Source organism: Martes martes (assembly GCF_963455335.1).
Source record: "Martes martes genome assembly, chromosome: 2".
Lineage (NCBI taxonomy): Eukaryota > Metazoa > Chordata > Mammalia > Carnivora > Mustelidae > Martes > Martes martes.
In genome coordinates this window covers 95,084,762-95,105,085 of record NC_137889.1, presented here as the reverse complement: position 1 = coordinate 95,105,085, position 20,324 = coordinate 95,084,762, and the positions used below count along the sequence as shown (strand labels likewise).

Sequence of the window (20,324 nt, the reverse complement as noted above, 5' to 3'; positions counted from 1 at the left end):
CAAGTCACAGCCCTACATTTCACGAATGCAAAAAAGGCGTGGATGCTTTGGGGTTATTTGCTCCACAGAAAGGCCAACTAATATAAGACCTTGGGATTAATCTAACTTCCACTTTTGTAGATAAGCAGAGAGGCCTAGATTTTTTTGTTAGCTCTTGGAAGAGTTTTAACATAAATTCTGGATGACTAACTTAGTTTTTTGTTTGTTTTTATTTTTGTTTTGTTTAACACAAAATACCTAACTTTTTGCTATCTTAAAATTTGGAGGAATGCAGCTCAAATAGTTTGAAATTTGGGGCTTACTGTTTGTTACCTGGTACTGATCTCTTGATCTGGCATTAGCTTTTAGAAAATAGATAGAAAAATATCTAGAAAATAAACAACATGCATTATCACTGTGAAATGAAATATACTCCTGCCTGAAAGATACTGCTCTCCCTTAGGCCCACACTTGTTTGGTAGTAGATAGAATGAAATGCAGTGATCTTTGGGAGTGCCTCGCAGGCCCAAGTCTTTCATATACATTGTTCATCTAAAGTGTACATTTCAAAACGTTTTTTCTTAAAAAACTTATATAAGAAAATTCTCATTTGAGGAGGGGTGTAAATTCTTAATAAACCATCCCCTTAGTTCCATGACAACATCTCATGTACTTTGACACTACATGAGGGACTCTAAAATTCTTTTTTTTTTTTTTTTTTAAGATTATCTATTTATTTGACAGGGAGAGAGAGATCACAAGTAGGCAGAGAGGCAGGCAGAGAGAGGGGGAGAGCAGGCTCCCTGCTGAACAGAGCCTGATGTGTGGCTTGATCTCAGGACCCTGGGATCACAACCTGAGCCGAAGGCAGAGGCTTAACCCACTGAGCCACTCAGGTGCCCCGGGACTCTAAAATTCTTATTCTTTTCCTTTGCAAAATTCAGAAGGAACATTCCTATCATTATGTGCTTCAGTACATCAGACCTTTGACTTGGACCTGAAGTTTATTTTATGCTTGATGTTCTTGAAATGAACTAATTTTTCTAACTATGATATTTAAAATTCAGAAAGTAAACTGCTAATTAAGTTCTAAAGAAATTATTAACATAGTACTTCCTTTTGTATATCAATTTTTAAAAAGTAAAACCAGTTCTACTTAACAATATTTTTCCCTTTTTATGGAAAAATAATATTTCAGTACATGCATTAGGAATTGAATGTCTTACTAAATAACATTTATAATCTTTTATTGTTTTTTACTATGCTTTTCTAAACAAAGAAAATAAAATATAATAAAACTACACGTATAACCAAGGGATTTTCTTTTTCTGTTTTTTCTGTTTCTCCTTATTTGGAAAACACACAAATCTTACCTTTGTGAAAAAACATCCCTGTAAGGACTGCCATGTTGCAGTGCGATTCCATATCCTCGATCAGCAACCGTGTTCCCGATGGTGTAAAATGAGCAATCTGGGTCATTGATAGCCACGTATTCCAACACGGCTGCATCCCACACAAAAGCATAATTTCCATATTTTACCTGTCAAAATATGGAGAACAAAAGAAAAAAATAGGATTTAAGTTTGGAATTTTAAGTTATACAGTTAGGGTAAGACATATTACAATTGTGTATATTTAACTGGACAAAAGGTCATAGGACCTATCTTTTTAAATACCTATTTTGAGTGAGAATTTGGCATTTGGTTAATTTACAGCTCTGTTCTGGAAATATGATAAAGTTAGAATGTTAAATATGTTTCCAGGCAACATAGTTTATAGTAAAATGACCCTTGAGTGGTAAATGTCACCTGGACCAGGAGAACAATAAATGTATGGAAAGAAGCCATGTCTTTGAGCTTCTCTAAGTATAGTCATTCCCGTAATTGGACCTCTGTCTTTGGGGACCTGGAAGTAAAGCTTTTTTTTTTTTTTTTTTTTCTTAAGACTTTATCCATTTATTTGACAGAGAGAGAGAGATCACAAGTAGGCAGAGAGGCAGGCAGAGAGAGAGGAGGAAGCAGCCTCCTTGCTGAGCAGAGAACTCAATGCGGGGCTCCATCCCAGGACCCTGAGATCATGACCTGAGCTGAAGGCAGAGGCTTAACCCACTGAGCCACCCAGGTGTCCCTCACTTTTGAAGTTGTTACAAGAGATACTGGCTCCTTTAGGTTACTAGGCTTCTAAGCTAGGTAGGCTTCTGTACCCACCCAATATAGGTATGATATCCTTGAATGTTACCTATGTTCCAAATGAATGCTGCAAGTCCAAGTCACACTGAAGAAAAATAATCAACACTACCCTGCTGGCAAGATATGTTTCCTAACTTCTGTTATTCTGAGGTAATCTGTTGCCAAGTGTGGTCTATGGCAATTTTGCATATTTTGCCAACCTTTTGGCGGGCATTGCAATGAAGAACAAATAATTATACAATTTTCTCTATCATTATTTAGGGAACATAACTTTATTCTGAGTTGTTTACCTTTTAATGATTGTCTTTTATTTACAAGTGTGACTTCTTCCCCTAAACTACAAATGTATCAAAAATAAAAAGCAATCTTAATAAAATTAATTTAAAAAATATTATATAGGGGAGCCAGGTGACTAAGTTGGTTGAGTGCCCAATTCTTGGTTTCAGCTCAGGTGGTGATCTCAGGGGTCATGAGTTCAGGGCTGCATAGTGCTCCCTGATCTTTGGGAAGTCTGCTTGGGGATTTCTCCCCCTATCCCTCCCTCCCACTCCAGTGCACACATTCTCTTTTTCTCTCTCTCAGATAAATAAATCTTTAAAAAATATTATCTATAAATATAGAATTTAATGAGTTCATAAAAATAAACAGAACTAAAATTAAATCAAATGTCCCATTTGTTAGCTAGTTTGTTTGTTTATTTATTTGAGGAGAAAAAAATTTCCTGGTAAATCTGATGAGGGGAAAGAGAAAAATTCCTTTTCAGAGAGTTCATTGTTTGTGTACAGCAATGCTACTGATTTTTGTATGCTGATTTTGTATTCTGTAACTTCACTGAGTTTACTTATTCGTTCTAGAAGGTTTTTTTTTGTTTGTTTGTTTAGTCTTTAAGATTTTCTGCATATATGATCTTATCATCTGCAAAGAGAGATAATTTGATTTCTTCCTTTCTGATTTGGATATTTTTATTTCTTTTTCCTGTCTAATTGCTCTGTCTGGGACTTTTGGTACTATGTTGAATGGAAGTGGTGAGAATGGGCATAATTCTTTTGTACCTTTATAGCATCAGAATCAAGTCCTCAGGGGATAGGCTGCTTTCAGCAGGAATGTAGACAGGACAACCGATGGTTGACCAAGCACCACTGAGATATAGCCTGCTCTTAAAAGCATTCTTTTTTTTTTTTTTTTTTTTTTTTGAGAGAGAGAAAGAAAGGGGGAGGGAGGAGTAGAATGAGAGGGAGAGAGAGACTCTTAAGCAGGTTCAATGCCCAGTATGGAGCCCGATGTGGGGCTTGATTTCAAGACCCTGAGATCATGACCTGTGCTGAAATCAACAGTCGGATGCTTAAGTGACAGCCACCCAGATGCGCCTCTTGAAAACACTCTTATTCAGTCTCAGATTCTGCCTGGATTTCACAACTAGGATCCTGAAGTTCTCACAAAGGTATTTTGTTCATGGATGGCTGCCAAATTGTTGTTCTGTGAGAGGACCTCCTATTCCCTCATGCTGCTGATACCACTTCCTCTATCTGTAATCATATGTAAAATTTTTTATCAACATGTATGCCTCATGTATACATGGAAGATACCCTGGGAAAAATAAGTACTCAAAGAAGTGGCTTTAGAATTCAGGATTAAAAGCCATCTAGTTTGGAAAGTTAAGGGATGAGGGAAGTAGGCCTCTTAGGGGAGAGTAAATCATATTTATGAAAGATGAATGGCCTTTGGTAGAATACATGGGAGTTGTGGTATTTTGTGACAAAGTTTGTCTGGATGTGTGCCTCACTTCTAGTCTCTTCTCCTGGGATGAGGGTCATTCCCTGTTGATGAAACTCTCAGGGAGGGGATTTATGACACTTGAGTTCCTTTTAGAGGATTTATGTTTAGGTCAATAAGGATTATTTAGAGAAAGCCTCTCCCTGCATTTGCTGTTTTTCAAGTGCTTCCAGCTCAAAATCATCAATATACCAATGTAGCATATTTTGGGGTGGGTGGCATATTCTGTTACCCTTAATCACTAACTTTCATATTTGCTTTTAGCCTCCTGGGTCTAAACCTATAGTAACAGAGACATAGCAGTGACCCTGAAGCTTCCTCTAAAAACCTACTTTGGTTTTTGCTATTCTCTTCTTTCAAACAGCCACTCTGGCCTTCTGGATCCCCTTGGACTTCTATAGCCCTCAAGGGACCTTCCCAGTTGGGGACATATTGCTTTGCTGTTAGCAAAGTGTTCTAGCATTGCTGTTACTGCTTTGTGAACCGTAAAGCTCTATTTAAATGTATATTAACATCATCATTGCCATTATATACATGTTTCTAATAATTCTAATGTTACAAAGCATTATGAATTCATGTTTAAAAGGAGAACCATTAAAAGAGTATGATTATAGCCTGTAGCAATATCAAGGAAATGTTGCATAATAACCTAAACTATTTTAGCTTTTAAAAATATCCCTGTTTTTTTTTTTTTCCCAACAACTGAAATATACAATCATTGTCTTTTGGATAGTTTTTAACTATTAGGTTAAAACTATCTCAAAAATACTCATCAATAAAACCTAACATCACAACGATTGAAGGTTTGAAATTTTCAATCCATCTGACTAGGTGAGGGATATTACTTAAAAATTGCAATTAGTCTTTGCTCTTCAAGTCATGTTTGGATAAGGAGCTACATTGTGGGCCATTGACTTATTAACAGTGGATTCCATGCCAACTGAGTGCTTCTAGCAGGTTAAACAGAGGGCAAAAGTACATCTGGAAGCTTTATGACATCATATTCCAGGCCCCATTTATGAGAAAGGCAAGGAATTCCAAAATGGCATCTACTTCGAATATTATCAATGTCTAGTTCCTAAAATAGAGATACCAGAATGCTATGGTGATTAATGGATGATGGTAGCTGCTAATGCTTAACACCTGTGTCCTTATAACAGAGCTGAGATGCCAGTAGCCTTGATGGATTTCTCATTGCCAGGATAACACAAGACTTTGTTTCATTTCCACAATATAATTACAGGAATCTTTCTTTGAATTCCATTTGACTCACAATCATTATGCATTAATTTGAAGATCCTAAAGGGATCTGTAAGGAACATAAAGGTAAGACTTAGGTTCCTTCCCTCAAGCTGCTTACAACTCAGTAGTGGAGGTAAGTCAAGTACTACTTACTATAACATAAAACACATTATGGTAAGTACCATACAAAAAGCTTAAAATGTTAAAGTGGTTTAAAGAAAGGGAAACTTAGTTTTCATTGGCGGAATCAGGACAGCCTGCTTGAATATTTTGGTAAACGAAATAGTTGCACAAGAAAACCCCAAATATTTACATTCTTTATCTCTAGTGCTTGATTAAACACAGATACTCTTTGGAAACCATTTTTTTTTTTTTTTTTGGTTCATGCACACTCTTTTAAACTTCTAGTTTTCTGCAATTTTCCATCAGGTGAATAACTAGAAACATTCGATATTATTTTCTTAAATATTTGCATTTCTTGCCAAGTTAGTGAAGGATGGGAAAATGTATTTTCAAAACCTGCACCTGTGCTCCTCACCATGTTATGGATTACATCATATTTCCTTTCCTTTGTGGAATCCTCCTGTCCTGAATACCCCTGTTCTGACACCTCTATCATAACCTAATGCTAAAAGCATTTTTCTTTTCAATTCATTAGGCAAGCATCTTCCGAGAAAATTGCAGAAGCCTACACCACAGACAAAAAGACTTTCATTACCTGTTATTCCAAGGACTTTGGTTTTAATTGAGAAGCCATATTCTTTCTCACACAAATCTTTAATTTAGCAAATTCCTTAAAAGCTCACCTCAAAATCTACAGCTGCAGAGATATATCAATGATAATCTATTTTTTACTAAAAAAAAAAAATCACTGGGACAATTATAGAAAGATGACATTTAAACAGAAGCGTAAGATGAGATATCCCTTCACTGAAGAAAGACTATCCTGCCTCTGTCCTCCATTTCTTCCTTATGATAATAGCTAACATTTATAAAGCATTTTTTCCATTCTTAAAAAATGCCCTTTACACATAAATTTATTTGCTCTTTACAACACTGTGGGGCAGCTGATATTTTGATGCCTAACTCACAGAAATGGTAATAGAATCTGTTCTAAGTCATACCAATGACTAGTGGTAGATTTGAAGCTTGAACTCAACATCATCTTCTAGGCTTTTTTCACTACACTAAAGATCAGATTCCGGGAGATACTTGCTATAGGAATATAAAAATATGTGAAATATGGTAGTCTTTGCCTTCAAGGTATACCCAATGTAGTCTGAAAAATAATATTTATATAAATAAAAACAATGCAACATAGTATAAGGCAAGAGCCAAAGAAAAGAATGCAATTTCTTTAATGCAATGTGATCATATTATTAAAATAAATAAAAGTTAAGCTTTTAAAAAACAAGTTGCTTATTACTCAGCCATAAAAAAGAATGAAATCTTGCCATTTGCAATGACATAGATGGAGCTAAGGAGTATAGTGCTAAGTGAAATAAGTCAGCCAGAGAAAGACAAATACCATAGGATTTCACTCATATGTGGAATTTAAGAAACAAAACAGATGAACATAGGGGCAGAAAAAAGAGAGGCAAACCATAAGACAGATTTTCACCTATAGAGAACAAACTGAGGGTTGCTGGAGGGGAGGAGGGTGGGAGGATGGCTTAAATGTATGATGGTTATTAAGGAGTGCACTTGTGATGAGCACCGAGTATTGTATGTATGTGATGAATCACTAAATCCTACACCTGAAACTAATATTACAGTGTATGTTAACTAACTGGAATTTAAATAAAAATTGGGAAGAAAAAAATAAAAGTTGTTTTAACTAAAAAAAAAAAAAATCATTGGAATGAATGAATATCTGGTTTATATGATTTTTGGATCCCTGAAGCCTGCTGATTTTGTGACCATTGCTATCTAAGTGTTTCAGGTTTTCAGGATTAAAACCAAAGCAAAGCTTTTTAAAATTCAAGTAAAGACTGCAGTATGGAAATTTACTATTTTTGCTCACAAAATAAAAACCAAAAGACCTGAGAATAACCTGGGAGAAATAAATTCTAACTTTGCACACTAAGCTGCTAACTTCTTTACAATTTAAACTAATGGTCAGTAGGGGATAAAGTGATTGTGAATTACTGGCACAAAGAGTTATGATTAACCCAGAATCGATCTACAGTGGTCCTTATAATTCATTGCCCACATAAGTCCTTAAGATGGGATGGCTTTAATATTTATGACATATGGTGGTAGGTGGTGGCCTCTCCCACTTTGAACAAATTAGTAATTTAGCATCATTCATCAATTCTTCTGAATTTATCTAGCAAAATAAATCATGCTCAAGTCCATACTTTAGTGCTTAAGACTGACTTTTAAAATATATATGGCTTTGTTTACTGCTATCTTAATTGTTGGCCTACCATATTTTACCTGTTATTATTTTGAAATTTGAATTTGTGCTGCAAGATAGTCATCACAGGACACAAATTTCACAAGGAAGATATGAATATTTTAAAAATAAATATCAGCTATTTATAAAATATCTTCTTTTAACCTAGAAAAGAAGCAGTATATCTACCTCTAAATTTTATCTTTGCCTCTTTTTTTTTGACCCTATTGAAATACCATTTTTGTAAAGTTTATTAAAGCATTTTGGGAATGTGGAAAACTGAACGCAACTACCTTACCCTCCACTGACAACTTTCTCTTGAAACAAATGGCCGTTAGGGTCCAGAATACAGAAAGATAGCAAGGCCTGGAGTTCTGGATAGTTCTGTGTGGGGAAAAAACTGGTAAATCTCTCCTTCAGGGAGGGTGAGTGCCTAAAAACAAAACAAAACAAAACAAACCCAAAAAACGAAACAAATCAAAACAAAAACAGTTTCTCCTCCAGGAAAGTTTGGGGGAATGCTTATTTCACAATTTGGATCTCAAAATATTTCCGCTCTCCTTCCTTAGATATTTGTTCCCATGAATATGTCTGTTCTGTTGCCTTTAAATTGGCCAGAAAGGGATTGAACAGGTGGGCAAAGATCTCCCCTCATGGAGCCTGGGACAGACCAGGAGACTAGGAGAGCCCCAGCTTCCTCCAGTTTCCTCAGGGGGGAGATGTGTGAATCACTTTTTTCTATACTACTAGCCCACAAGGAGGGAGGACATTTCAACTTCTGTAACAAGACTGACAATCCCTAGGATAGTCCAACAATCAGAGTTGAGTTCCCATAAACTAACAAAGAAAAATGACAACCCATAGAGTAAGTGCTGCACTTAGAAAGATGAATCAGAACAAGTAGAACATATTCTGGGAAAATAGCATTGTGGTATTAGTAAGATTCTAACTAAAAAAACAAAAACAACAACAACAACAACAAAAACCCAGTGTACTTAAGCAGATTCAGTTGTGAATCTAAAAAGATCTATGTGGCTACCAGCTGACACACCTACCTCAATTTCTCAACCAAAAAACTGAACAGATGAATTGAAGGAGAAAGTGTTCATATGTCCCACAGGCTCAAATGGAAAGACTAGGATGACAACTGTCCCATCTGGGTTGGGTGGCCTGAGTTGTAGCACTGGAACCTCTACATCAAGGAGAACTTCCAGGTGTTTGGCAATGGGTGCAGAAGGTTGTTGGTGGTGATGGGGTACAAAATCCATACCACAACTTGAAAGACAGGGGCTGAGAGTGACAATTTTTGTAGTAGGTGGATATGACATGGCTTATCTGCCTTCTGCAGTTGCCATCAACATTTCTCCCCTGGACCACGCATGTTGGCAATTGTGACTTGCTGTTCACGATAATCAATCATTCATTGTTACATCACTGCAAGTGCTGAGATGTAAGTGTGCAACTTAAGTGCACTATAATCATGATTGCTAATAGCCCTTTGCCTGTGGATAGATTGTTGTTCTTGGCATCAAGATGATGTTAATTTAATTTTTAACACTGTGAATACTAAGATGAATTTTTTCTAAGAGTACAGATGATGAAAATGAGAGGGATTGTAATACTAACACCAGCATGATCCAAACATCTATGAAAAAGAAAGCTAAATGACTGTTTTTTATTACAGATGGAAGGATACAAACAACTGGAGGAGTGAGGTACATAACCAAAGCAGCGTATTGCATAATACGGAGAAAAGAGTTTGGAATTGAGCATGAAAGGAAATGAGAAAGCATATAACAGAGACTGAATCTTACAAGTTGGGGCTGAGACAGGTAATAGTTCTAAATCGATCAAAAGTTTTATGTCTCCTAAAAGGCGCCAATGCTCAGTTGAAGGTAGCAGCGACTAAATTAGTTTGGGCATACCACAGTGAACAAACACACGTTATCATATTGTTCCCCTCATAGCTCTCTGTTTCCTGATTCTGAGGTTTCTTTTTTTTTTTTCTTTTTTCCTTTTTAAAATTGTTTGTTTATTTATTTATTTATTATGTTCAAGTATCCAGCGTATAGTACATCATTAGTTTTTGACTGTAGTGTTCAATGATTCATCAGTTGCATGTAACATTCAGTGCTCACCACTACATGTGCCCTCCTTAATACCCATCATCCAGTTACCCCATGCCCCCACTCCCTTCCTTCTGTAACCCTCAGTTTGGTTCCCAGAGTCCAGAGTCTCTCATGGTTTCTCTCCCTCTCTGATACCTTCCCATTCAGTTTTCCCTCCCTTCCCCTCTGGTCCTTTTTGCTATTCCTTATGTTCCACATAGGAGTAAAAACATTTGATAACTGTCTTTCTCTGCTTGAATTTTTTCACTTGGCATAATTCCCTCCAATTAATCCATGTTGATGCAAATGGTGAGTGTACATCCTTTCTGATGGTTGAGTAATATTCCATTGTATATATGAACCACATCTTTTTTTGGGGGGGTGCTATGGAGGCATTTATTTACAAATTAAGCTTTCAGGACTTACTGTGTACATAGCCATTTTTTACAAGTATGTCAGTAGTAAGACGAGTGCTGGGTATGAAGTAATTATTACACAAAGACTTACTCTCGCCTCTAACCAGAAGATTCAGATTCTTGTCCTTCGTTTTCCCAAGAAGGATCATAGGAAGGAAGGATTCTTCAGAACTGATTGTTTTACTGTCAAATAATAGTCATTAAGTTGGTGGTTGGTTCAAGAGTGAGTTATGGAAGCCTCTATAGTGCCCCCTGAGGGCTGTGGGTCAGGATAGCATCAGGGAAGCCCTAGGTCATCTTTTCAGGCACCAATTCTGTGCCAGCACTGAGAATTATTCAGAAGCTTTCTGCCCCACTTTTCCCCTTTTCATTCTCAACATACTTAAGGAGATAAGCTTGCTAAGAGCCCACCAGGTCCTTAAAAATAAATCTCTTCATTTTTAGGAACTTTAGTATCACTCACCACAGTCTCAAGAAAATAATTCTGAAAGTAGAAAGTGGTTGGAAAGTAAAATTTAGTGCCACTGAGTCCTCTAGCTATAGAGCAAATTTTTCCATATAACTCAACAGTTTTTCCCATGAAGACTTACATTCTTCTCAATTGATAGTAGACAGAGAGACTTAATGCTTCTCTTGAGTTTCTCCATTGACACACGTAAGTCCTTGGTCATATTTTCCAGGGATGGGTCATCCACCCCAAAGTCAGTCCAGTAGAGGTTTAAGGTCTCCTCTAGCTCCTCTATACCGTTATCACTGATCAAACCCTCAAAAGGCACAGGGACTGTAGCTGATGCTCCAGCCTTCAGGGCCTCCAGCCAGATCTGTTTCAGATAGTTTTTCTTTTGGTCAGTAACAGCCTAGGTAACATTAAGGGGGTATTGTCTGAACATGTGGAGATTGTGGACTGAGAAGTTTCTCAGAAGGGTGGTCTCCAGGCTTTGGAAATCATAGGCAGACACATTGATGTTGGAGACTAAGACTTGAAGGTCACTCAATTGTTTTTTAGCAGGCATCTCACACAGTCATCACGGATCATTTGCAGGGTTGTAACCTTATGGAATGTCTTGGGTTTACACACCTGTAAATTATGTAAATCACTGGCCACTTTAGTTTGAATGAAGTAGAACTTCTTCCCGATTTTTCTAATTGCTGTAGCCAGTTGCACAACATTTAGTGTAACAAGTCCATCAGAGAGAATAATAAACATGTCATACTCACTCAATTTCATTTTCTCCAGATAATTCTCTGCTGGAAAGATCTCTATACCAGGCAGGTCCCATAATGCATATTGGGAAATTTTGGATGGTTATATGGAGTTCTTCTGAGGGTTGTTTCCCGTACCCCAGTGGGAGCAACCCTTTCTTCCTCATGCCCCACCCCCTACAGGACGTTGATGAAGCTGGACTCCCCTGATCCAGGTGCCCCAGTCACAGCAATGTTCACTCCAACATTCTCAATGTTCCTCAATGCATTACTGATGGCAGAAACCGTTTCCTCATGGTTCCCCTTCTCCAGGTGTGATTCAGGAATCTTGAGAATTTCCTGGGAGAGGATACTGCTTTCCATGTTGATGTCTTTAAAAAACTCAGCGATAGAGGTGAAATCATCATGTTTTACATTAGAGGTTGTGGAAGAGGAGGACTGACCCATGGCTGGAGCCCCCATGACACAATTTTGCATTGAAGCTTAGAGTCCAAATGTAAAGACTCAGAGCCCCACGTTCGGGCGTCAAATGATGAAGTTCTAGAATATATGTGAGGTTCGGTGGGGTGAGGTCCAGAGTGGATGACCAAGAATGAATTCTTGAGACATCTTTGGTGCAAAATGGTGGTTTATTAAAGCACAGGGGCAGGACCCGTGGGCAGGAAGAGCTGCTGCCCACATCTTCTTTATCCATTCATCTGTTGAAGGGCATCTTGTTTTTTTCCCACAGTTTGGCTATTGTGGACATTGCTGCTATGAATATTGGGGTACATGTGCCCTTTTAACTACATCTGTATCTATGGGGTAAATAGCCAGTAGTTCAATTGCTGGGTCATAGGGCAGTTCTATTTTTAACATCTTGAGAAACCTCCATACTGTTTTCCAGAGTGGTTGTACCAGCTTGCATTTCCACTGACAGTTTAAGAGGGTTCCCCTTTCTCCTCCACATCCTTGCCAATACTTGTTTCCTGCTTTGTTAATTTTTGCCATTCTAACTGGTGTAAGGTGGTATCTTATTGTGGTTTTGATTCTGAGGTTTCAAATAAAATGTGCTGTGGTAAACAAAAGGATGAAATTTTGTTAACAGATGAGTTGATCCTTTATAGTGTACAGCTGATTCTTTCAGAATTTATCTGAATGACCATGTTTTCTATAGTAAAGTGAGGTGTCCCATAATGGCAATGACAAAAAAATGTTCATCCTAGGTCTTAGATATTTTGATTTAAAAAATGTAGTGACATGAGAGACTCTTAACTACGGTAAAGAAACTGAGGGTTTCTGGAGGGGTGACATGTGTGTGGAGGTAACTGGGTGATGGGCGTTAAGGAGGGCACGTGTAGTAATGAGAGCTCAGTGTGATATGCAACTGAGGAATTAGTGAACTCTACATTTGAAACTAAGGATGTACTATATGTTGGCTTATTGAATTCAAATGTAGTGTCAAATCATCTTCTTAATTTCTATGAAGATTTTAATAAAACTGTGTAAACCATAAAACAAAAGTCAACTGATAATTTGTCCAAATACAGAGACCTTAAATCATCTATCTGCATATTCTGCAGATATTGCAAATGTAAATTTTGTCAAATTTCATTCAGTAGGTAAACTTATCAAAGAAAATTAAAAGATCTTATCTGCAAAATATTCTGTACACCTTGTATATAACACAGCAGAAAGGGGTATGATTTGCTTACCTGGGATAGTGAAGCTTTCTTTATTTAAAATTTTGATCACTTTTCAGTTTTGTCAAAATGTGAGATGCATTTGTGAGAGTTTACTTAATAGAAATGGAAAGAGATATAAAATTTTTCAAATATTGGATTGCTATAAAATCACATTTTCAAAATGTGAAACAAGAAGAATGAATGTTTTTCTAATTTGGAAATACATTGATGATAATAGTGAAGTAAAAGATTCCAGTAAAACAGAAATTTATGTATCTGTTTCAAAACTGATGATTTTTTAAAAAGAAACCACAGAGTGCATGGAAAAAGATGAACTGACTGCACCTGAGTTGTTCCATTTTATGTGTAGATTATGACAAAAACTCATAGGGAAAAAATGACATGTTTTATGAAATGAGACCACTTCAGAATATTAATAAAAAAGTGAAAGTTACCAGGAAACAGAAAAGGTAGCCAAGTTAGAGAGGATTTTCTCAATCTCCTTAAGAAAACTGTAACTTCTGGAATGCAGCATTGATTTCACACATTCAAATTACCTCTGTGCTTTAAAATCATTTTGTTAAGAAATAGAACTTTAACTTAGGATGACATCCGATGTGCTTCAGAGTGTTTAAAAATCGTGGACATCCCCATAGATTTATAGATGAAAAGGTTATGGTTGGTGAAAAGCTGGTCTTTTCAAAGCAAGCTTGTAGAGCCAAGGTGTATGGGAAGCTAGAACATATTCCCTACAAGTGAACACACCTGCTATTGCCAATAAGTAAGTTCGTATGCTCAGACATTTTGTTAAGAGAGCATATTTGGCTTGATGTCACACTGAATGACACCAGAATCAGTGTAATATGGGCAGAGTTGCAAGTCAAAGTGAATTTTATGTTTAATTATATTTGGTTTCACCACTATATAAAAGAAGGATGTTCTGAAGGTTGCAGGCGATATAGAGAAGTATTATTGGAAAGGAGATAGAAAGAGTAAAATTATTATACAGTATTATGGGACAGAAAGAAACATGCCATTGTTGTTATTAAATATACTTAATGTTTAATTATATGTTTAAATTTACTTATGTTTGGGGTGCCTGGGTGGCTCAGTGGGTTAAAGCCTCTGCCTTCGGCTCAGGTCATGATCCCAGGGTCCTGGGATCGAGCCCCACATCGGGCTCTCTGCTTGGCAGGGAGCCTGCTTCCTCCTCTCTCTCTGCCTGCTTCTCTGCCTACTTGTGATCTCTGTCTGTCAAATAAATAAATAAAAAATCTTTAAAGAAAATTTACTTATGTTTAATTTATATTTTTGTATTTATTTCCCTTTTAAAATGTCTTATCATTATGCATCTTAAATATAGCCTAAAATTTAATACAGAATTTAAAAGGTAAAAATAACTGCTTTGTTAGAGGACAAAAAGAAACCTTATTAAAATACTGTTATATTTTATTACACGTATTATTTAATTAATAACACTATAGTGGTATATAAATATATATAAAATATAGTATATAATATAATTATTACTATTTGACAGCTAACTAGTCCTATTGTTTTGTTTAAACAATAGCATTTTTTAATAAGAAATGAATAATACATAATTCCAAATAAATGCTTAGTTTCATGTTTTTATGTTAAAGTAATAATGCATGTATATAATTATTTATCACATATATATTACTATGTTTTTGATATAGTGTAGCTGTGTTCTGGATTGTCTCTCTAAAAATTTGGTCAGTATATTAGTAAATGTTGTTGGCATAATTAGCTATTTGTGAGAAAATAAAATCAAACTTTTTTCTAGCTCCTCCCAAAATAATTTCCATTTGAAGTAAGTTCAAAATAAAATAGTAATAGTCCTGTAAGAAAAACTAGGGGAGCATATGCAATACATGTAAAGAAAGACTTTTTAACTAACATATGAAATCCAGAAAATATATAGGCAAAACAATTTTTTTTTACTTGAAACAATGTAAAGTACCTTTGTATGGCAAGAGATATATGTACAAAGTAAAGACCAATAGGTTTATAAAAAAAAAAAGTTGGCACACAGGAGACAAAGAGCTAATATTTATAAATATACAAGTGTTCCTCTAACTAAGCATCCTCTACTAGAATAGAGGATGCAAAAGAAAAATAGATAAAGCATCTGAAGAAATTGAAGAAGAAGTTCTAAATAGAACAGAGATGTCCAACAATCATATGCAAAACACCCAAACTCATTAGTGATTAGGATAATATAAAATAAAGTAACAATAGGCTACTACTTTATATCTATTGCTCTGAAAACATGTAACATATATTGCTGGCAGAGATACATTGAAAAGTGTATTCTTATACATTACTAGTGGAAATGAGAAAATGTCATGGCCTATTTCAAAAGTAACATCTGGTCAAATTGAAAAAATATAGATGACTTTGGCCCAGGAATTTCATTCCCAGGAATACATCCAAGAGAAATAAAAATTTTAGATTAACGTACAAGGGTTCTCCATGTAGTATTTATTGTGGCACCAAATTTAAAAAAAAAGTAGTAATGTTCATTAATCATAGAATGATGATGCATTTCTTCCATGAAATGCTATGGAAACATTAAGAGGAATCTATTAGAGAAATCCAAGTTATCACGGAAGAATTTCCTTATTTTTTTAAGATTTTATTTATTTATTTAGAGAGGGAACTACTGAGCCTCTCAGCCTCAGTCTGAACATGTAAATCGAAAATTAATAAGAGGTCCTGCTCTAAAGTTGAGTATTCAGTAAACTAATAACATACAAAGTGCTTAGAAAAGGGCGTGGCATGTGGTAAGTTGTATAGAGAGAGCAAGAGTGAGCAGGCGGAGGGGCAGCAGCAGAGGGAAAGAGAGAATCTCAAGTAGGCTCTGTGGGGGCTCAGTCTCATGATCCTGAGATCATGACTTGAGACAAAATCAAAAGTTGGTCACCCAGCTGACTGAGCCACCCAGGCGCCCCTCATGGAAGGATGTCTATGATATACTTACAGAATGAAAAAGAGCAAGGTGCAGAAATTATTTATAATGCAATCTCATTTTAAAATCAACAATGACCCCCAAATTATATAACTATGTGGGACAATGTATAGACAAACTATATTAATAGAAGTGTTTAGAGAAAAATATGGAATGATACAACATATCTTGTTGTTTATCTGTCAAGGGTAGAAAAATTTATGGGTGGAGGTAGAGGAGGAGAGAAGAGTGGGAGAAAGTCAAGCTGAAAAGTAAAAGGAAACCTAATGTTCTAAAAATGACATGTGTAGTTACATTTATACTTTTATGAAAATTACATACATGTATAAATATGTAATTAAAGAAGTTTTTTTAAAGTCAGGTTTATTGAGATCTAACTTAGATATAGTCAAGTTTACCATTTTTAACTTACATATAGATCTAACTTACATCTAACTTTCATATAGTCAAGTTTACCATTTTTAGGTATCCAGTAAAAAATACTGAGTAAAAAAGAACTGAATTTTTTTATGTTTAGAATTTTTAAATGGCATCATTAACATATATAGTAAAACAATAGCTTTTGAAATGATGATGATTTATACATTTTTAAGTACTAGGGTACTCATAAATACATACTCCAGTTGCTCTGCTTTAATAACTGATTTGTTTCTATTCATGAAGGGGGAACCATAGACATACACTTAACTTTAAACAATATGTTGATAAAAGATCAGAACTATATGTTAATACAAAATGATAAAGGCAGAGGTTTGGAAGAAATCCAACATGCATTTGCTAGAATTGCTAGGTCTTGCCAACTATATGTCTACACTTTCCTTCCCAAACCATGCTCTCAACTGGTATGTGTGTACATGTTCTGAAAGTACATTAGGTAGACAATTTATTTTTGAAACTACATTGTAAAATAAAATAAATCCTAAAATGTGCATCCCAACTTTCATAACAAGTCAACTTTTTCTCCAATTGGGTTCATTTTTTGGGCTTCGGCTCTGATTTCTGATGCTTGTAGTTTCTTAAATAGCTTACATGTTTTCTTGCCCTTGGTTCATTCATACTCATTTTCTTTTGCTGGGAATGTTTTCCTATCCACTCTTTTCTTTCAATCTTAACTCTGTCCTAACTGCTTTAACTTGTACTAATCCTTTCAAAATTGAGATTGATTTAGATGTCACTTATTCCTGGAAGTTTTTGACTTCCAGGCTTAGGTTAGTGTCCCTCCTATATGACCTCATGACACCTTGTATGTATTCCTGTAACAGTCTTTTAGCACACTGGATTACAATTGCCTCTTCATTTTGCTCAAGCCCATGTAACTGGAAACTCCTGGCAGGCTGGGACTGCATCCTCACCCAGTCCCACTGCCTTCCCTATGCCTAGCCTAGGCATATTATCAAGAGCAAGCACCTGATACATACTTCTTATTTATGTAAAATTTCTTCATTTCCTTTCTTTTGGTCACAAAGACCACCATACTTTGAACTCCTTATTCATTCAACAATTACTATATTCCAATTCTCCAACATTGATGAGAAGGACCAAATAAGGACAGAAAGTCATCACAGCTCAAAATTTCTGCCATATGCAAATAGATCATAGTGTTCTCCCAAGATAAAGGTGTAAAAGTAATGTAACATTATTACATTACACCATCTTCTGTGAAGTGTATAACTCCAGACTCATCAAGTATTGGTATGACTCAGATGTCACTGTTCAATAGAATGTTTTGAAATATTGGCAGTGTTCTACATCTCTATCGTCCAATATGGTAGCCACACTAGCCACATATGGCCACTGAGCACTTGAATTGTGGCTAGTGTGCCTAAGAAACTGAATTTTAAATTTTATTTAATTTTAATCCACTTACATGTAGATAACCATATGGCTGGTGTCTATAATAATGACACCAGTAATAGGAAGGTATTTGCTTCTATGAAGGAGTATGACTTTGCATTCTCTTAGAATCACTAGGGAAACAGCCATTTTCGGCATTTAACCATAGATGGCCTCAGATTTCTACTTAACTCCTTCATATGTGTATGTTATTATTCCCAATTTCATCAAAATCACCTTGAAGGCAGAGTATTTTTTTCTAGACTCACTGTACAGACAATACTTAACTGAATTAGTTGCTTCAAGAAGGAATATTTATTTGAGAGTTAAGGAAAAGATTTAGCACTTGGCTATTGCTTAATACTAAAAAGTCCTGTGTAATGTCACAATCCTCCCTAAAAACCAAATGGGAAGATTTTCTTATAAAATGAAGTGGAAAATGAGTAAACTAACTCTTAGATTAAGACTTGGTGCTGGTGATATCACTCACTGCTCATGGCAGATTTTAAATTACTAAAGTCAGCATTTTCACATTATTTCTTTGTCATGTTGTGGAAACATGATGACATTTCAAGATGATGGTAGTTCACAGTCTATTACACATTACAGAAGAGCATTAAAAAGGAATTTATATGGTGATCAGTTGTCACAACTCGGTATCACACCAACCTCTTGGGCCAGCAGTGAGAAAAATAAAGCTGTAATATAACAGGTTTATTCTTAATAATTTGGTTACCCAAAAAAGAATAGAGCTTTTTTTTTTTTTTTTAAGAGAAGCCAGAGAGTTTTTTCATCAATTTGGATCAAACTCTATAAAGTGGCTTGATGAAAAAATTATCATCATAAAGATTTATAGAGAGGCAAACAAAGAAAGAGCACAAATTTTGGTCAGAAATGAAACAGAATTCCAGTAAGCGTTTTATAATAAATACTTTTGAAGTTTCACTGAAGCTTCAAAAATACAGCCAAAACTCATGTTTTGGTTGGTTTAATCTTGTACAGATTCAATTACTGTTCTTTCTTGTAGATGAACTTTTGGAAACTACCAGCATGTAAAAACAATTCAGCACTGGGATCCGTGTTACAGGGATGCCTTAGCTAAATATGGTCCTTAGTTTTTGGAACAGTTCCCAATTTATGAAAAAGGTAAAGAAGGAGGAAAGGAAATCAGCTTAAGGAATAGGAATGAAGAAAAAGGCATGAAAATGGGACATGTTCTAGGACACCCACATTTCTATGGTATGATAGTATGATGATAGAATGATGTGCATGTGGGGGGGTGCTGAGTCAAGAACTCCCTAGAATAGGTATATTCTCTGTCTTTAATTCTTAAAATCTGGCTATGCTAGATTTAATCCACATCATTTAATCCTATCCAAACCAAAATCATGCTATATTTAACCCAAATCCAATCCAAATACCATAGTACAAACACCTCTAACGTTTTTATTGACATAAAATTTACATATCATGAAAAACACAAATCTTAAATGGCTAATTGAATAAATTTTGATTAAAAGTAGACATGTGAATCCACCATCCCAATTAAGATACAGAACATTTCCATCACCCTAGGAATTTTCCTTGCTGTCTTTAAATGAAAAAATTTTAAAAGATTTTTTTCTTTTCTTTTAATTTAATTTAATTTATTTTTCAGTGTTCCAAGAGTCATTGTTTATGCACCAAACCTAGTGCTCCATGCAATATGTGCCCTCCTCAATACCCACCATCAGGCTCACTCAACCCCCTACCCCATCCCTTCCAAAACCCTCAGTTTATTTCTCAGAGTCCACAGTCTCTCATGGTTTGTCTCCCCCTCTGATTTCCCCCAATATACTTCTCTTCTCCAACTCCCACTGTCCTCTGTGTTATTCCTTATGCTTCACAAGTAAGTGAAACCATATGGTTTTAAAGATTTATTTATTTATTTGAGAGAGAGAGAATATACACTAATGGGGGGTGGAGAGGCAAGGAGAGAGGAAGAGAAAGAAAGAATCCTCAAGCAGACTCCTTGCTGAGTGCTGAGCCTGACATGGGGCTCCATCCCAGGACCCTGAGATCATGCCCTGAGCTGAAATCAAGAGCCAGCTGGTGAATCAAACTGAGTTTCCCAGGTGCCCCTTCCTTGCCCTCTTCCAGTCAAACTTCACCACTGTTTGGATTTGTATCATCATAATAGATTAGCTTTGCCAGTTCTTGAAATTCATGCAAATAAACCAAAGGGTTGTACTCTTCCGTCTCTGGCTTCTTTCAACAACAGTGCTTTTGAGATATATCCATATTTGTTTGTGATAAATAGTTCTTTCATTGATTATTTCTTGTAATATTGTGGCCTGAATAGATCATAATTTGTTTGCCTATTCCCCTGTTGTTGGATATTTGGATTGCTTCCTGCTTGGAGCTATTACAATAAAGCTGCTGTAAACATGATTGTATGTCTTTTATGGATGACAGTTTTCATCTCTCCTGGGTAAATACCTAAGATTGGAACTGCTGGGTGATAACTGACTCTCTCAGCTTGACTTTT

The 20,324-nt window shown here is 35.9% G+C and overlaps 1 protein-coding gene across 3 annotated transcripts in view; it reads right to left on the bottom strand.

Annotated features, from left to right (window-relative positions):
* The window catches only part of GRID2 (glutamate ionotropic receptor delta type subunit 2), a gene marked incomplete at both ends in the record, with an annotated part of 1,466,807 nt that overhangs the window by 149,518 nt on the left and 1,296,965 nt on the right, over window positions 1–20,324 (bottom strand). For all 3 annotated transcript variants that reach the window (XM_080796960.1, XM_080796959.1, XM_080796961.1), the window contains one exon: window positions 1,353–1,519. In XM_080796960.1, coding sequence (XP_080653086.1) covers window positions 1,353–1,519 — 167 coding nt within the window. The remainder of the gene's footprint in view (window positions 1–1,352; window positions 1,520–20,324) is intronic.